The sequence below is a fragment of the Quercus lobata genome, chromosome 10 (genome assembly GCF_001633185.2).
Source record: "Quercus lobata isolate SW786 chromosome 10, ValleyOak3.0 Primary Assembly, whole genome shotgun sequence".
Taxonomy (NCBI): domain Eukaryota; kingdom Viridiplantae; phylum Streptophyta; class Magnoliopsida; order Fagales; family Fagaceae; genus Quercus; species Quercus lobata.
Genome location: NC_044913.1, coordinates 22,330,101 through 22,348,584, shown reverse-complemented (window position 1 = coordinate 22,348,584; position 18,484 = coordinate 22,330,101). Strand labels below are relative to the sequence as shown.

General features: G+C 38.1%; 2 protein-coding genes across 3 annotated transcripts; both read right to left on the bottom strand.

Moving 5' to 3' along the window:
• Positions 1 to 1,697: 1,697 nt before the first annotated feature.
• On the bottom strand, positions 1,698 to 3,159 carry LOC115962858 (protein MIZU-KUSSEI 1). The gene has a single exon (XM_031081735.1). The coding sequence runs from the start codon at positions 2,858 to 2,860 to the stop codon at positions 2,060 to 2,062; it is 801 nt and encodes a 266-aa protein (XP_030937595.1). The 5' UTR covers positions 2,861 to 3,159; the 3' UTR covers positions 1,698 to 2,059.
• Positions 3,160 to 3,954: 795 nt separating this feature from the next.
• LOC115965700 (protein Dr1 homolog) lies at positions 3,955 to 8,245 on the bottom strand. 2 transcript variants are annotated; one of them, XM_031084991.1, is made up of 6 exons: positions 8,059 to 8,245; positions 7,908 to 7,969; positions 7,437 to 7,526; positions 5,422 to 5,516; positions 4,661 to 4,729; positions 3,955 to 4,377 (listed from the first exon to the last, which is right to left on the bottom strand). In XM_031084991.1, the coding sequence occupies exons 2-6, from the start codon at positions 7,960 to 7,962 to the stop codon at positions 4,216 to 4,218; spliced, it is 471 nt and encodes a 156-aa protein (XP_030940851.1). In that variant the 5' UTR covers positions 7,963 to 7,969; positions 8,059 to 8,245; the 3' UTR covers positions 3,955 to 4,215. The 2 variants fall into 2 exon arrangements, with proteins under 2 accessions (XP_030940851.1, XP_030940852.1); XM_031084992.1 differs by having other exon boundaries at positions 3,955 to 4,374; positions 8,059 to 8,233.
• Positions 8,246 to 18,484: the final 10,239 nt, after the last annotated feature.

The window sequence follows — 18,484 nt, the reverse complement described above, 5'->3', positions numbered from 1 at the left end:
ACTTCTTGATTCCGTACTCCACACAAAGAAGTCCTAAGTTAGCAGACCTAAATAGTAGTAATAATACATATAGCTTTAGAGCTTTAATGTTCAGACTAGTTTACCTACTGCACATATTTTAATCTAGAAAACATGATACACAGAATATATAGCTTTAGACAAGTAGCAGTACTACATGCCCCAGTAGATATGTATTATTGGAGCACCTTTAATTAAAAGTACAAGTTAGGCGCTATGTTCTTATAACACAATAAAAGGTGCACATTTTGTGTGTGATTGTTTGTGTTTTAATCTTTAATTTTTTGGGTAGTAGACTATAGAAAGCTGAGGTTGCATTTATTGGAGTAATAATGGTATAAAGAAGTTGCCTACTATAACGTTTTAACTTTATCTACAGCTGCAGCAACTTTTGAATCCATTGAAGAATGATGAGTAGATGATCAGAACAACATGCATTGGTTTTTGTGCAGCTAATCTTAACATGTTGATTTTTTGTCCCAGCTGTAATCCAAACCCCGTTGAAGTGCTCCTCATCTTCCTCAATTCTTTTCTTTCTTTTTTGCAGACAGAGAAAAAGAATACCCTTACTTGAAACTTGAAAACCTTTGAAAAAAAAAACAAGCATGGTGGCACAAACTAGAGCTACTCTTTTTTAATATGACCAAACAACCCATGTAAAAGTTGTCATTTGTAATTTTTTCTTGGGGTTGAAGATGTCATTTGGGAACTTGCAGATGAATTTAAAAATAAAAAAAATTTGTGGGCTATACTTTGTTTAGCAAAAAAAAGTCACAAAATGAGGAGAATGTAGCAGTAAAGATTTTTAAATCTGCGGAGAATCAAATGTCATGGTGGAAAGCAGTCAACAAGAGGAAAAGCTAATTCTATGTCAGGAATTGGATATAGATTTTCTTTTTGTATTTTGCTTTTGATGACTTCTATGATTAGGCTTTAATAAAAATTCTTGGGATCATTTCACACACTAACTTGAGCACCAAAAGCAATGATTGGAACCATCTTACACTTTTAGACCAAGTGCTGAAATTTTACATGTATATACTACAGGTTGCCAAAGGATCCTAGCTAAACAGGGAAAGAAGTAATCTTTAAAAAAGAAAACAAAAGAGACCACAAATCTAGTGTATCCTAATTCTTAATTCCTTAATCCCTTAATCCCTTGTTTATCTATTTGTGAGAGAGGGAGTGGCGAATCCACTGGCATCTCCAAGCCTGTTTCTCTCCAAAAAAGGAATAGAATGTTCATTATCATGTTCCTCTATTTTTTTATAGACAATTGCAGGAATCTGCAGGATCCAAATCTGTTTTATTAGGTGTACCAACCAATAAACAAAACACAGTCCAAAACTCCAAATAAATGAAATTGTCAGAGTAAATATCATTGTTTGCTGCATACCAATTTACCTAAATTGAAGTCTCATTAACAAACAAAAGAAGTGTACAAAAAGTAACCAATCATCTGAAGAGAATGATTGCTATGCAAACAGAATGGCATAACCCTACTTTCATGTAATTGCTGGTGTATGGCCGGAAGAGAAAAAGGAAATTCCACTACTACAGTGAATTTACAAAGTTGTCATAACATATACTCAGCCTGCCTGCTAAGCCATAGTGGGATATTACTAGAGCACTTTTTTTTCCAACTTGTTGCAAAAGAAATTCTATAATAGCTTGAGTACTAAGGCAAAGAAAATGAAATTAATCCAATAACGAAGACATCATGATTGCATTAGCCTCCTTGTCTCATCACTTAATAAAGGATTAAAAAGAAAAACTATACATATACACCTTCATGACCCCACCCTACCATCATTTTGTAATGTATTGCCCCCCCCACCTAAACTATAACAAAATACAAACCACCCACCTCTTCATCTTCTCCAAAGAAAACAGAGTAAAAAAAAAAAAAAAGGAAAAGTACTTAATTAGAGAGGACCAGACCTCCATCTTCATGATTGAAGATAAACAAAGTATCATTAGCTACTCTTTCATAACCTGAAAGCACAAAAGGGAAATAAAAACTAAGACCTTGAGTTGCTGCTTAGACTCTAAGCAAGTAGACACTAAGCTCAGGAGCTCCATTGCTATCAGGGTTCATCATGTAGAAAGCCTCAGAATCTCTAGACCCCACAATTCTCTCAAACTTGGCTCTCATGTACATGACTTCACCATCTGACCCAGATTCAGCTTCAGCTTCATTCCCTGCAGCAGGCAAAACACCAGCACCCATAGAAATTGGCTCTACAGCCTTCAACACCTTCCACTCTTTAGGCCCACATTCTCTCCTTGTTGCAAAACCACACTTTTTCCCATTGCAATAAGTCCTCCAAACTGGCTCTTCAAGTAGCCTCACCCCTTTCTTTTCTTCTTCTTTTTCTTTCTCTTTATCACACTCCAATGCAATTCGAACCAACCCAGATGCCATTTCTTTAACCAAGCCACTAATAGGTGTAGCAAGCTCAATCAAGAAGGCAGGTTGAGAATTGGGATCTCTTTGGAAAGCAAAGTGAACATGGCCACGCCTATTCCCAAAGAGTGTGCCTACCACTCGGTTACCAAGACCCTGTGGCAAGTTGGAACGGTTCTTACCAAACGCTGTAAGAACTGAACGAAGTCTTGAAATTGCTATAGCTTGCAGTTTCCTCTTTGGTGGTGGTGCTGCTTCAGCTACAGGTTCTGGTGTAGCAGCAAACTCATCATCTTCTTTTATGTTTTCCTCAAGGGATTTTGAGGAGGATTTGAAGCTTGAAACTTCATCATCTTCATTTCCAACCTTCTTTGTCCAGTGGAAGTGCCTCTTGGAAGAAAAATCTTGAGAATTATTAGCCATGACTGTCTTCATATGAGAAAGGAAATCAAAGGGAGAAGCAGCTCCTTAAAGATAATGTGAAGAGAGAGTGTGAGTGTGAGTGTGTGTTAGAGAGAGAGATTATGGTCACTTCTCTTTTTATCGATATAAGATATGTGGGGCTTTCATTAATTCTTTGTTTCTAGTTCTTTGTTGTGGCGCAAGAGAATCCTGACAAAAGAAACATAGGCTGTCCCACCAACTGATTTTAGGAAATGAGAGAGAGAGAGAGAGTCATTGAAATAGAAAAGAAAGGAATCTAAGGAGACAATATGTGTGTAATTTCACTTTCTAGTGGGGCAGGGAGAGAGTTATTTTGCTTGACTGACTCTTTTGACTTGAATCCAAAAACAGTGAAGGAATAGCAACAAACCAGACCCAACACTATTCACACCTAGACATTTCTCAGGCTCAGCAGACTTCCAAATCCAATGTCTTGTAGTGAAAATTACACCAAGGTGATGTTGTGGGGGTTCCAAGGGCTTCTCATTTCTCAGGGCCAATGTTGGACGCAGAGTATACAATTTACCTACCTGCGAGCTGACACCTCATTGCTTTGTGGGGTCCTCTTGTGGGGTCCTCTGAGGACCCCCACCAAAAAACCCTCTCTTTGATTGGTACACCAAAAGATTGAAACATCATTTTCTCTTTGTGAGATCCACCATGCTGTCGATCCCACCATGCGTCATCCGGGTGAACCATAATTGGCAGCTGCCTAGATGAACACCAGGAATATGTTAGGTTTCTTTATTTTTCTGTCAATGTGGCCTTGACACATCAATTTTTGTGTTCTCAATGAAAATAATGTCTTTCTTTTCTGAAAAAAAATTTATAAATAAACCAACTCTTTCAATTTTATTACGACAAGCTTTCCATCGGATCATGATTAAAGCTTCGCTGGGTGTTCAGGAAAGTACAATGGACAAATAGTGAAAATGGCCTCTTTTCTTAAGCACCTTAAATCATTTTTAAATACTTCTTCTTTAGCTTTTTAAAGAGTAATGGGGTACCACCATGGTCAACCCCCTTGGCTTGCTGGATGATTTCATGCTAATGCATTCTCAATTACACAAAAATAGCACCAAAAATTGAACCCACCCTTTCCAAAGATATAACTAAAAACAAAATAATTACATATGGTTCAGAAAGAGGTAATGACTACGACAAACTCTCACTAATTACATTAACTTATAGACATGGATCCATAGATAGAATACAAATTGAAGCGTGTGCTTATACAGTAGACCAGCAAACTTGTCAATTTTTTGTACATAACATAAGAGATACTAAAAGCACCGATGGAAGTGTCAAGTGTGCTTGCCTAAGGCTCAAAAACAAAGATTCTAGAGTTAGCTGTCTAAAGTTTGGTCAGAATCCGGTTCCTTGGGGGGAGCAGCCCCGCCATTCATTCTTGCACGGGCCTCTGCAAACATTCTCTGTTGCTCAGCCAATGCTTCTTCCTCAGTCATCTCGGCTCCATTGCTCCACTTGCCACCTTTTAGAGAGTCCTGCTGGAAAACATTCCCTAACATCATCAGTAAAATAACTCTTGACCGAGTATACCATGTAGCAGAAGCTGTCAAGATCCCAGTTCTATAGCACAATTCAACTAACTGTGTGTAACATATAAAAATAAAGGACATTTTAAAAGAATTTTGTGCTGTCAAAAAAAATGAGGAATCCGGTAAGGAAAATGTTTGAACCAGCTCCACCAAAGGCTAACAGTCCAGTTCTCTAAAGATAAGCCTCGCAACAAGTGAATGTCCATAAGGAGCAAAAATAATGAACAATTACCATGGTCTCAAGCTTGTGTTGTTCATAAGCTGCATAAACTTCATCAATGTATTCACCAAACCCAAGAACCTGATAATAAAATTAAATACATCAGTTATCATGCAAACATTTTAAAGATATAAATCATTATAAACAAAGTTATAATCTTTCATAACAGAAGGACTATAAAACAACTGCTCACAGTTTTATAAATAAATAACATGCAGGCAGAATAGAAGCATATTGCAAATTTTGATATTGGGACTGATTCCATGTGAAGCAAGCACAACTAGTTGTTAACCAGAGCAATTTCTTGTAGCAATATATTATGGGGTAAAAGACATAATATATATTATTGTATGATAAGTTATCCAGTAAATCTTGGAACAAAAGCCAACTAAATATTTGGCTCTAATAGTTCCCTATAAATTAGTAAAGCCCTGTCTGGAAATGAGGAGACAACACAGTGATAAGAACCTCAATAAACCTAAAAGCATATAGGACAAGCACAAATTGACTGTCAAAGCATACATAGCCTGCCAGGATGTAGCTTTAGATAGCACAGGGAGGTACCAAAACTGAGTGATGTAAAGAATAAATTACATAATCAAGTGCATGAATCTAAACTCAAATAATGCCTACAAGTAGGAAAGACAAAATGTACACATAAAAGTACTGGGAAACTAAAACATGAAGGTGGAGAGGCATCACGGACAGAAAACAGGTAAGCAAATATATATCACACAAACATGAAGAGAAGGTATATAGTATGGGTCAAAAACCTGTAACGCCTTGAGCACATGCTCGGGTGCAATCGTTCTTTTCTCCTCTCTGCCACAAACTTCATTAGACTCTGATGAGATGAGGTTTATAAACTCTGCAAGAGCATAAAATAAAGGACAAACCTCCCTTCAGTAAAAGAAAAAATTGATTGAACATCTACAATAAAAACTAGAAAGCAATTGAGAGTAAAAAAGCATAGCATAGAATGAAATAATAAATCTAACCTAATTTACAGCAGATAGTATCAAAACTGTCCGGAAATACATTAGATTCAGCAGCAAATAGGAACAACAATAAAAGGAGTGCAAAATTTCCACTAAAAGGTCTGTCACTTGCAAACAATGTTTAATTGATCCAGTAAATCTTAGTAAGTCGCCAATATACAATTTGAATAAATTTTTTGGATTGATAAGTTACACACACCAAATGGGTCTTGAACCCACGACCTCACCCTCCAACCAATTATATTCTCGTTTGGGTGAAGTATGACTACTTTACCAATAGTTGAGACTTGCGACCCAATCGGGCTGTTCTTATTTACCTGAAGGGTTTGAATTAGCCAATTTATTATTGAAGGAAGTGCCAATTAAGTTATAGCTCATTGGCAACAATTTGAAAAAGTTTAAGTCACTTCTAGTTTTAACCTAGCTAAAGTTTGAACAAACAGCTTCTGTTCAGCTTTGGAGCCTATACAAACTTGTCCTGAAAACAAGTGTCATTGTTGAAGAGCAAACAACAAACGGCAATTTATTCAATGCATTAAAATGATGGGCAGGCAGACATCATGAACATCAACCCTTTCCATATATTCCTATTACAAAGACTTTAAGCAGGCTCATCTCAAAGGCAGTCTCAGTAGGACTATCAGATGGTTTGGTTTAAACAAGGAGGGCAGGCACAGAGATTTCAAAATGAAGTTAATCAGATATAGATTTTTGTTTCTCTAATACTGCACTGTAAGTGAAAAGTTGAGGGTTCTTTATTTTACATCAACATTATACATCATGCACAAGAAAGTCTCAGAATTGCAAAAAAAAAGGGTGAAAGTAATGAAAACACAAATAATTTTATCATGTAAAATACAGCTTAATAAGAAGGTTTATAAGATAAACCTAGTCCAAAAAATAAATTGTGGTAGGTCACATTACTGCATCAAAATTCATCATGTAATAAATACAAGTGACACATCTAGTGGTTCTTGGAAGTAACAAAGAACTTGGCTTTGTTCAAAGTGCAGAACACTATACTGATTTTGCATGCATTATTAGAGAAATAGGTTCCATAGTCCAAAAAATAAATTGTGGTAGGTCACATTACTGCATCAAAATTCATCATGTAATAAATACAAGTGACACATCTAGTGGTTCTTGGAAGTAACAAAGAACTTGGCTTTGTTCAAAGTGCAGAACGCTATACTGATTTTGCATGCATTATTAGAGAAATAGGTTCCAATAGGGTAACATTGGGGCGTTGCATCAAGGCAGGGTATACTTTTGCCTTAAGTTCGATTCTAAATCACAAAGTAGATGGTAAATACTTCAAGAACAACAAGGAAGTAAGAATCGAACCATAACTTTACAATTCTCTGTGGGGTTCAAAGTTTCTGAGATGCAAGTTTTATAAACCCTACTTTTTTTGCAAAAGAATTGAACCGAAAGCCCGAACTCAACGATGTTGAAGTTCAAATCTCAACCAAAATCCACAACTACTCTAAAAAAATGAAAATGGAATAACAATAAATTTTAAATAAATAAATAAAAATAAATCAGAAATCATATCAAGCTCTATTCATTGACAGGCAATGGTTCTTTATTAGCAACCCTCTTAAGAGAGAAACCTCACTTTACAACCAATAAAAATAAACACCTTTCCGCGACACATATCAATAATGGAAACTCCTCTTCCATAAACAAGGGATAGAATTTTTAATTCGCCAAGGCACGCAAACCGTATTTACCTATCAAAAGATATAAATGCCATATAAAAGCAGGAAAAAAAGAACATTATTCCTCACCTACACAACACTCAATTAAAAGGTCTTGAGCATCTCTCGCAACACGCACATCCGGGGGTAACATCTCCTTAATGATTTTGGTCATAGTTGCTGAAAAAAAAAATAGTAAAACATTATTTGCATCAACTAAGTAATCAGTACGCATCAAATTTATACGCGAACGCCTATTCTCTCTACAAGTACTGCTCCTAATCTCTTAAGTTTTGCACAATAGACAAGAATTAAACGCCCCAGAAGACCGAACATTTAAAAGTTCAAAAGGCTTACTATACAATCCAATAATATAAAATTTGATTACAGCCGATAGCAACAGTGTTAGAATTTCATATATTTCACTGAATACAAATAACTTAGAAGAACAACAATGCTTACATCATATTCAGCAATTTTCCCCCAAAAAAATTTAACTATTAATTCATACAAAACCCTAATAATCCTTCAAAAATTGAAAAAAAAAAAAAATTTTGATACCTTTAGGAAGCGAAGCGTCCTCTTTGGACTTGCCGACGATATCCATGGGCTCCATCTTAAACCTTCAAAACCAAAATCAAACCCTAGAACACATGAATACATAAAAATTATAGATCTGAGAGAGAGGTAGAGATATGAGAAAGAGACTGACCGAGTTACTGAGTTGGGGAAAGGGAGAAGAGAAGCGATATGGAGGAGGAGGAGCGAGTCAGCCGATTGAAGATCCGAGTTGCAAGAAAATAAGGAGGTGGAGGAGAAGGAGAGGCATGATGGTTGTTGTTGTTGTTGTTGATGATTATATTGATTTATCGGAAGATAGATAGAGAGAGAGGGGGATTTGGACTTGGTGCGACTTTCTTTTCTTTTTGGGGCTTCTCACCATAACGCTGCCTGTTCTCGCTCGCACACGATTACTCTCTCTCTCTCTCTCACGCGATGCCAACCACTCGCTTTTGCGCGTGCGTGCGTTCACTCGCGACTCTCGGTTTGTTAATTTTGGATCAGGTTGTTTTAGCACGTCATTCAACGGCGCGTGCTCTCTCTACCTTTTGACGTACTAGCTTTTTTTTCTATTTTTGGATTCGGATTTTTTTTTTTTTTTTTTTTTTTGGGCTTAAGCTAATTCAGTACTTCGAGGAAGTTGCTCAGAGAGACAACAGTGTCTCTTCAATTAAGACTGACCCTGGGTTGGGCCGATGTCTCACAGTGTCTCTTTAATGAGCTTGAAATGTTGTGCCATTTCGAATATGCCTTTTTCTTTTCTTTTCTTTTTTAGGAAAAATATGCCAATTAACTTAAATGGCATGTTAGGTGTACGTCAGGTGAAATTATTATTTACACTGAGAAAATTACTAATGTAGTTTTTTTAACTAATAAGATGGTGTTATTTATGTAAATATATGTGTGAGCTTTCTAATCAATATAAGGAATAAAAAATAAAAATTACTAGATGATATCACATTTGCATAAATAATAGCATTTTATTGTTTCTCAAAAAAAAAAAAAACATTCTATTGGTTGGGAGGTCAGGGAGGACCACATTAACAGTCCTCCTGGTAGACCTAATAATTTTTCATACGTTTGACATGGATTATTTTTGTCAACTTATTTTACAATTCAGCTTATTTTTGCTACTATTCATGGGTCTCACTGCACTTTTTGATACTTGTGAGAGTGCTTTTTTCTTTAGCACACAGGCCCAAGGATCCTGGGCCAAATAGTTGTATTTTGGTGGACTGGACTTGGTTCACCGCAGCTAAATATGGGCTGATTACGAACCAAGTTGTGCGCAAGTCACATAAATCTCCTCAAGGCAAAAATGCGATTCCTCCTAAGTAATAAAATATCATTATAAGTGTTTTAGTATCATAAAATGATCCTTTACTCTTACAAAACAAGTGAAAGATGTTCATAATATTCACAATGAGAAAGATATTGAAATAGAATATTTAAGGCTTATCTTTTATCGTATAAACATTTTAAAGAATTCCTTCACTTGCTACACCGGGCGTACTGTCATGGGATCCCGGGGCGTACTGTCGTGAGATCCCGAGGCGTATTAGGCCTGTAAGAACCCAGAATCTCTGGTTCTCTGCACTATTAGGATATATATATGTGTATATATATATATATATATATACTAATACACATACATATATGTAAGTGAATTTTATGAGAATGATTCAGCCACGAGGATCCTGGCCCCAATTCTCACAGACTTATGCTTTTGCACAAGACTTGTGGAATTTGGAACTCAAGTCCGAGTGGCTTTACTTGGGCAGGGACTCAGTTTTACAAGCAAGAATATATATGTATTGAGCAACAAGAAGCAGTAAAGAAATATGCAAAGTAATCGTTAGAAATTCTCAAATCAATATGAGATATTTCATTATTTTTCTTGATTGTGGATTACAAATGTGCTCACTAAGACGTGATACAAGGTTCAAATAAGCTCAAAAATTACAGACTTTGATGGCTATTCAAGCCTCTAAGACTTGCAAAGTTTGAATCCTTTTGAATCCAAGTATGTGCTATAGTGGCTGTTTCTGGGATACCGGGAGACATTCCTCTGTTTTTCTTAAATTTTACAGAGTTCTAATGACTCTGTTATGATATTCTTCCTACTGAAAATCCTCTGCCTTTCAACATGGGTTTTCTCTTCCTTTTATAGTGTGTTTTCTAGGGCTCCATGGTACTAGTGATTTCTCTCTTTTGCCCCTCAGAGCTCGTGCTGTGACAGTTGCTTAAGGGCTGGTCTCTTCCCCTTTTTCTCATGGTTTTCATCCTTTATTACTGTTTCTCTAAAAGTCACTTGCCGACTTTCCATTCTGGGGCGTCCTAGCCTTCAATCTCTCTTCCTTCAAGATTTCTCACTTTTCAGACTCATCCGTCGGTGTTGTTTCCTTGTTGTCATTATTCCCAAATAGTTGGAATCTTTTACTGCTGGGTTGAAAGTTCTCTTCCAGTTGCTTCTACATATGATTTTCTCATTCTTGGTTCCTTGTGATACAGCTCCTTTGTTCATGAATGTTTGCTTTATACTTTCTAATTCTTTGCTGCATCAGTGGGTACTTGAGAAGGACATCTCTGTTCTTCATTTCTTGTATTTCGTGGTACCTTTCTTGAGTTGTCTCAATCCTACAGCAGCTGCCCTGCATTACCTGAGGATCCCGAGCCTCTGAGGATCTCGGGCCTCTGGCAGCCTCTGGGTATCCCGGCCCAGTTCTTTCACTGAATTTTGCTGGACTTTTTGATGACCTTTTTGCTGGAAATCTGAATATAAATTGGGCCTTAATGTTGATTCTTCTTGCTACTTGAATTGGGCCTTCTTTACTTTTTCATGGAATGGACATTCTTGTGAAATTTTGGCCTTCAACATTAGCCCCCCGAGCTCGTGGGTTACCTGTAGCCCACGCGCGAGAAAATAAATTGTTTTTGGACACTTTTCTGGTTTGTAGAATCAATGTGTAGATCAAATAATTCTTTGAGGGAAACTCCAAAGGAATTGCTACACTTCCTTCATGGGATGTACTAACACATTGCGAAAGATTAGAATTCACCTTCGAAAGGGTACCTTTCTTTTGTTAAGTTGAAATACCTCCAAGCCTTTGGTGAGTTTGCGCCTTGTTGGAGGAGGGAAATGTCGCTAGCTGGTTTGCAATGTCATTGATTAATCTCTTTGTATAGAGACTTGCAAAAGTATCCATGCTTGTGCGACTTCGAGTGATGTACTCTTAGAATTTTTTTTTAAGTTACGCCTTCCTTGCTTCTTTAGGCTCTCTTGAACCAATTCCTTTCAAGGAGGTCAATCTTGTGCACTTTACACACCCACTTTTGGGTTTTCATACCCACTCAAGGCTCTTTCTCTTTGTACCCCTCGTTGGGCTTTGCTTACAATTTGCATCCTTTACTAGGACATGCTACGACTTGTACCTATTGCTGGTACGTGTTACAGTTTGTACCCATTGCTGGTACATGCTAAAGTTGTAGTCATGACTGGGATATGCTTACAATCTGCACTTTTACCTATTGCTGGTACATGCTACAGCTTGTACCCATAAACTTTTGCTTTTGACCATTTTCTTGGTCGTAGTTGGAAACTTTTGCTCTTGTCCAATTTCAAGGCCATGTATTTAGAAAAATGGTTCTAGGCCAAGTTTTGGGCTAGATACATGGAAAGTTTGCTCTTACCAAGTCCTAGCCATGTCACTTGGAAAAATCTGTTTTTGGTTAAGTCCTGGGCTAGGTACATGGAAAATTTTCCCTTTCCCAAGTCCTAGGCCATGCCACTTGGAAAAAAAATCTGTTTTGGTCAAGTCCTAGGCTAGGTACATGGAAAAGTTTCCCTTTCCCAAGTCCTAGGCCATGCCACTTGGAAAATTTCTTCTTTTTTTTTATCAAGTCCTGAGCTAGGTACGTGGAAAATTTGCCCTTTCCCAAGTCCTAGGCCATGCTACTTGGAAAATTTCTGCTTTGATCAAGTCCTGGGCTAGGTACATGGAAAATTTGCCTTTTCCCAAGTCCTAGGCCATGTTACTTGGAAAAAAATTCTATTCTGCTCAAGTTCTGGGCTAGGTACATGGAGAATTTGCCTTTTCCCGAGTCCTAGGCCATGCCACTTGGAAAAAATCTGTTTTGATCAAGTCCTGGGCTAGGTACATGGAAAAGTTTCCCTTTCCCAAGTCCTAGGCCATGCCACTTGGAAAAAATCTGTTTTGATCAAGTCCTGGGCTAGGTACATGGAAAAGTTTCCCTTTCCCAAGTCCTAGGCCATGCCACTTGGAAAATTTCTTTTTTTTTTTTGATCAAGTCCTGAGCTAGGTACATGGAAAATTTGCCCTTTCCCAAGTCCTAGGCCATGCTACTTGGAAAATTTCTGTTCATGACCATTGAATTTTTCAATCTTCAGGAAAAGTTCCTTCGTAGCCCTTCATTTTCAAGTGGGCTTACTGAACTGATTTCCTTTCTTCTCTTTAAAGGGATGAGGATTTGTTTTCTTCTTCGAGAATCTTCTAAAATATCCTTTCTTGGCTGTGAACAAATTCTTTATCGAAAGAATCTTCTTTTGTGAGTCATCTAAGGTTGCTTTCAATGGTAGATTGATGGCCAGGAGCTCCACCAAGATGATTCTGTCATGGTGTTTTCTTCAAGTGGGGGATCTTCGTACGGGGATCCTGGAAGAGGATGACTTCCTCTAGGCATGCTCGTTGAAGGCTTTCTTCACACACCTCATAGTCTGTTTCTTTACAAGGATCTCTACCGCTTCTACTTTTTAGAGATCTTCTCACCTAATAGGCATTTCTCATCTTCAGGGAACTGGGTCAGTGAGTTTGTTACAGCTTAGCTCTTGATAGCTCTGGGGATCCTTCAGACCTATGTTGTATTGGGAAATTAATATTAACCACCGGGCTACTCTTCAAGATTGCAGGAGTTGATTGAGGAGGGCTTTTATTGGATGAGAGCTTGTCACCAATAGGATTTGGTGGGATGAAAAGTAATGATTCAGTTGTTGAGATACATAACTGCCATACACGCCTTTTCTATGTTAGGATACCTCATTTCAGTGTCCTTCAATGCTTTGTATGCTTGGGATCAAGATCCCAGGTACAATAATAGTGATTTTGCCATGGATAGTACCCATATGGTAGGCAAATGACTCATGATTTGTTGAAATTTTATGAAAGACATTTGGTTGCCCAACTCCCCATATGAAAATATTCCCCTTCTTCAACAGTTTGGATAGTCCACTAATGACCAAGGTTGGTCTTGGTGTGAACTTCCTAATGTAAGAAACTCTTTCTAAGAAGCTCTTTGAGTTCCCTGATCGTGGTATGCCTCTTAATGGTTGATATTGTTGTTGCCTTAGTTGGATCTATGAGGAGATCGATGTTAGGCAAAGGAAATTTATCCTTTGGACGTGCCTTATTTAATTTGAAGGAGTTCACGCCAATAAATCTTCATATTTTTTCAATAGCTCCACCAATTGCTCTTTTTTTTTTCTGTACTGACTGCTGATTAGGATGGGCTCTGGGTTCCTTGCGTCAGCCCCCAAGTTCACCTCTTCTAGTTTTTCCTTTGGTAGGATTTATGTCTTCCTTTTCATATCTGTAAGTTTCTCCAGGATCTTCGTAAACAGTATATTAGCCTTCCTCATCCTTTCTTTTTCTGTCCAAGGGATCCCTCAAACCGTGGGCATTGCTTCCTTCTTCTAGGATGGGAACCCCTCGGGATCCTGGAGATGGAAAATTCTAACTCATCGTATCCCCAGGTTCCTCCAGGATCTCTTCCTGGGCTATCATGTAAGATGGTGGTCCGAGATCCTCTTGTAGGCTACATTCAGGTTCCGCGTGCCTTCATAAGCAATATTCTGCTTTCCCTCCAGGTTTCTTCTTCTTCTGTGATAGGAACCCCCGAGATCCCAAATATGGGAGCTCCTCGGGATCCTAGCAATGAGATATTCTTCAGCTGGAGCAGATTCATCATAAAGTATATTTTCCACAAAGTTTACTTTGTGCTGGATGAAATGACTGAGATTGGCAGTGACTTTTGTGGTCTTCCCATTCAATTCCTCTTTCACGTACTAATGATACGTTGAGAGGATTAGGCAATAGTTGTGATGTCATGGTTGGCCGTTAGAGCTAGTTGTAGGTGTCTTCCAGTGGTCTCTGTATCTCCTCCAAATCTTGTTATTTCCATAGGTAAGCCCAATTATTGAGCTGTAAGAAATGATAGATGTATTGTATAGTTGTTGAGTTTTCAATAATGTTGATTTTGCTACTGACTTGCAATATAGTGTTTCTATTGATTTTCTTCAAAATATATTTAAGGTCCACTGCATAATAGGCTTTAGCCCCCAAGACATGAGGCGGTTGTTGAATCATGCTTGATCTACCTTCTCTTGATGCTATTATGGAACTTCTATCCATTTTCTAGATGCCTCCATTTTTTTTTTTTTTTTTCACAACCATTTTACTTTGCTGGATTCGTGGAAATACTTCGTCTTTGTTGGAACTAACGATCTTTTAGGCTTTGTTGAAATTGAAGGTGTACTTAGCCTTGCTGGAATTAAGGATCTTCTCAGTTTTGTTGGGATCAAGGATCTCCCAGGCTTTACTTTGCTGGAGTTAAGGATCTCTTAGACTTTGCTGGAATTAAGGATGTACTCAGCCTTGCTGGAATAAAGGATCTCCTCAGCTTTGTTGGAACCAAGGATTTCTTAGGCTTTGTTGGGATCAAGGATCTCCCAGGATTTGCTTTCCTGGAATCAAGGATCTCTTAGACTTTGCTGGAATTAAGTATGTACTCAGACTTGCTGGAATAAAGGATCTCCTCAGCTTTGTTGGGATCAAGGATCTCCTCAGCTTTGTTGGGATCAAGGATCTCCCAAGTTTTACTTTCCTGGAGTCAAGGATCTCCTGGACTTTGCTGGAATTGAGGATGTACTCAGACTTGCTGGAATAAAGGATCTCCTCAGCTTTGTTGGGATCAAGGATCTCCCAAGCTTTGCTTTCCTGGAGTTAAGGATCTCCTGGACTTTGCTGGAATTGAGGATGTACTCAGACTTGCTGGAATAAAGGATCTCCTCAGTTTTGTTGGGATCAAGGATCTCCTCAGCTTTGTTGGGATCAAGGATCTCCCAAGCTTTGCTTTCCTGGAGTCAAGGATCTCCTGAACTTTGTTGGAATTAAGGATGTGCTCAGCCTTGCTGGAATAAAGGATCTCCTCAGCTTTGTTGGAACCAAGGATTTCTTAGGCTTTGCTGGGATCAAGGATCTCCCAGGATTTGCTTTCCTGGAGTCAAGGATCTCTTAGACTTTGCTGGAATTAAGTATGTACTCAGCCTTACTGGAATAAAGGATCTTCTCAGCTTTGTTGGAACCAAGGATTTCTTAGGCTTTGCTGGGATCAAGAATCTCCCAGGATTTGCTTTCCTGGAGTCAAGGATCTCCTGGACTTTACTGGAATTAAGGATGTGCTCAACCTTGCTGGAATAAAGGATCTTCTCAGCTTTGTTGGGATCAAGGATCTCCTCATCTTTGTTGGGATCAAGGATCTCCTAGGCTTTGTTGGGATTAAGGATCTCCCAGGATTTGCTTTCCTGGAGTCAAGGATCTCTTAGACTTTGCTGGAATTAAGTATGTACTCAGCCTTGCTGGAATAAAGGATCTTCTCAGCTTTGTTGGAACCAAGAATTTCTTAGGCTTTGTTGGGATCAAGGATCTCCCAGGATTTGCTTTCCTGGAGTCAAGGATCTCCTGGACTTTACTGGAATTAAGGATGTGCTCAGCCTTGCTGGAATAAAGGATCTCCTCAGCTTTGTTGGGATCAAGGATCTCCTCATCTTTGTTGGGATCAAGGATCTCCTAAGCTTTGTTGGGATCAAGGATCTCCTAAGCTTTGTTGGGATCAAGGATCTCCCAAGCTTTGCTTTCCTGGAGTCAAGGATCTCTTAGATTTTGCTAACTTGCAGCATATGATATTATTATCAAGTTGCTGCAAAATTATTTAGCCCCACAACGTGAGGAAATTGCTTTGCTATGTAATTTACATTTCATCAAATCTCTTTGATTCACTTATTTCTATTTTTTTTTTTTTGTTTCAAAACTGCTTCTTATTTCTTAATATGTGAATCTTCCTTTTTCTTTGATATATTGTCTTTTCTTTCCTATGACTCTTTTCTTTCCTGAGTCCTGGACCATGGTTTCTATAGGCTTCACTGTGAATTCTGGTCCAGGTACCCGGTAACCTGTCAAAGTTCATGAACTGGGACCGTATCTCAAAAAAAAAAAAAAATATACATAGGAAAGGATACCAGTGTACCCAGTTCAATACTTGCATAAAACAATATCATGAATTTTTTTTTTTAAAAGAAAGAATACATTAGCCCCCAAATGTGGGGCCATTTCTCTATTATGTATCTCATACAATCTTCATTTCATCAATATATTTTATTTGTTCACTTCTCCATTTTTCTTTAAAGTAATGAGACAATATTATAATTGTTTAAATATTACTACATGACCCCCTGTTTTTCTTTTAAAAAGCAGGGCAATGATCTATTATGTTCAAATTTTAAAGCAGAGAAAATAATAACGCATAAAACTTATCTTGTGTTGGGAAATTCCCCAAAATTCTATATAGAGTCTCTCGGTAGAACGTTCTTTGGAGGAACCCACACTTTTGGGATCTTGATGTTGAATGCACTAAGAGGAACTTTCCTTCCTCTAAGTGTTTCCTAGCTTTGGAGCCATGCTTGCGAAGGGACTGCTTTTTCCCTCTCCTTTTTCCCAGTCCCCAGCGGAGTCGCCAAAATGTGAGAGTGTTTTTTTCTTTAGCACACAGGCCCAAGGATCCTGGGCCAAATAGTTGTATTTTGGTGGACTGGGCTTGGTTCACCGCAGCTAAATATGGGCTGATTACGAACCAAATTGTGCGCAAGTTACATAAATCTCCTCAAGGCAAAAATGCGATTCCTCCTAAGCAATAAAATACCATTATAAGTGTTTTAGTATCATAAAAGGATCCTTTACTCTTACAAAACAAGTGAAAGATGTTCATAATATTCACAATGAGAAAGATATTGAAATAGAATATTTAAGGCTTATCTTTTATCGTATAAACATTTTAAAGAATTCCTTCACTTGCTACACCGGGCGTACTGTCATGGGATCCCGGGGCGTACTGTCGTGGGATCCCTAGGCGTATTAGGCCTGTAAGAACCCAGAATCTCTGGTTCTCTGCACTATTAGGATATATATATGTATATATATATATATATATATACTAATACACATACATATATGTAAGTGAATTTTATGAGAATGATTCAGCCACGAGGATCCTGGCCCCAATTCTCACAGACTTATGCTTTTGCACAAGACTTGTGGGATTTGGAACTCAAGTCCGAGTGGCTTTACTTGGGCAGGGACTCAGCTTTACAAGCAAGAATATATATGTATTGAGCAACAAGAAGCAGTAAAGAAATATGCAAAGTAATCGTTAGAAATTCTCAAATCAATATGAGATATTTCATTATTTTTCTTGATTGTGGATTACAAATGTGCTCACTAAGACGTGATACAAGGTTCAAATAAGCTCAAAAATTACAGACTTTGATGGCTATTCAAGCCTCTAAGACTTGCAAAGTTTGAATCCTTTTGAATCCAAGTATGTGCTATAGTGGCTGTTTCTGGGATACCGGGAGACATTCCTCTGTTTTTCTTAAATTTTACAGAGTTCTAATGACTCTGTTATGATATTCTTCCTACTGAAAATCCTCTGCCTTTCAACATGGGTTTTCTCTTCCTTTTATAGTGTGTTTTCTAGGGCTCCATGGTACTAGTGATTTCTCTCTTTTGCCCCTCAGAGCTCGTGCTGTGACAGTTGCTTAAGGGCTGGTCTCTTCCCCTTTTTCTCATGGTTTTCATCCTTTATTACTGTTTCTCTAAAAGTCACTTGCTGACTTTCCATTCTGGGGTGTCCTAGCCTTCAATCTCTCTTCCTTCAAGATTTCTCACTTTTCAGACTCATCCGTCGGTGTTGTTTCCTTGTTGTCATTATTCCCAAATAGTTGGAATCTTTTACTGCTGGGTTGAAAGTTCTCTTCCAGTTGCTTCTACGTATGATTTTCTCATTCTTGGTTCCTTGTGATACAGCTCATTTGTTCATGAATGTTTGCTTTATACTTTCTAATTCTTTGCTGCATCAGTGGGTACTTGAGAAGGACATCTTTGTTCTTCATTTCTTGTATTTCGTGGTACCTTTCTTGAGTTGTCTCAATCCTACAGCAGCTGCCCTGCATTACCTGAGGATCCCGGGCCTCTGAGGATCTCGGGCCTCTGACAGCCTCTGGGTATCCCGGCCCAGTTCTTTCACTGAATTTTGCTGGACTTTTTGATGACATTTTTGCTGGAAATCTGAATATAAATTGGGCCTTAATGTTGATTCTTCTTACTACTTGAATTGGGCCTTCTTTACTTTTTCATGGAATGGACATTCTTGTGAAATTTTGGCCTTTAACAATACTATTCATAAGTTTCATTGTACTATTTCAGCTAATTTTTACCTTTATCTATAGT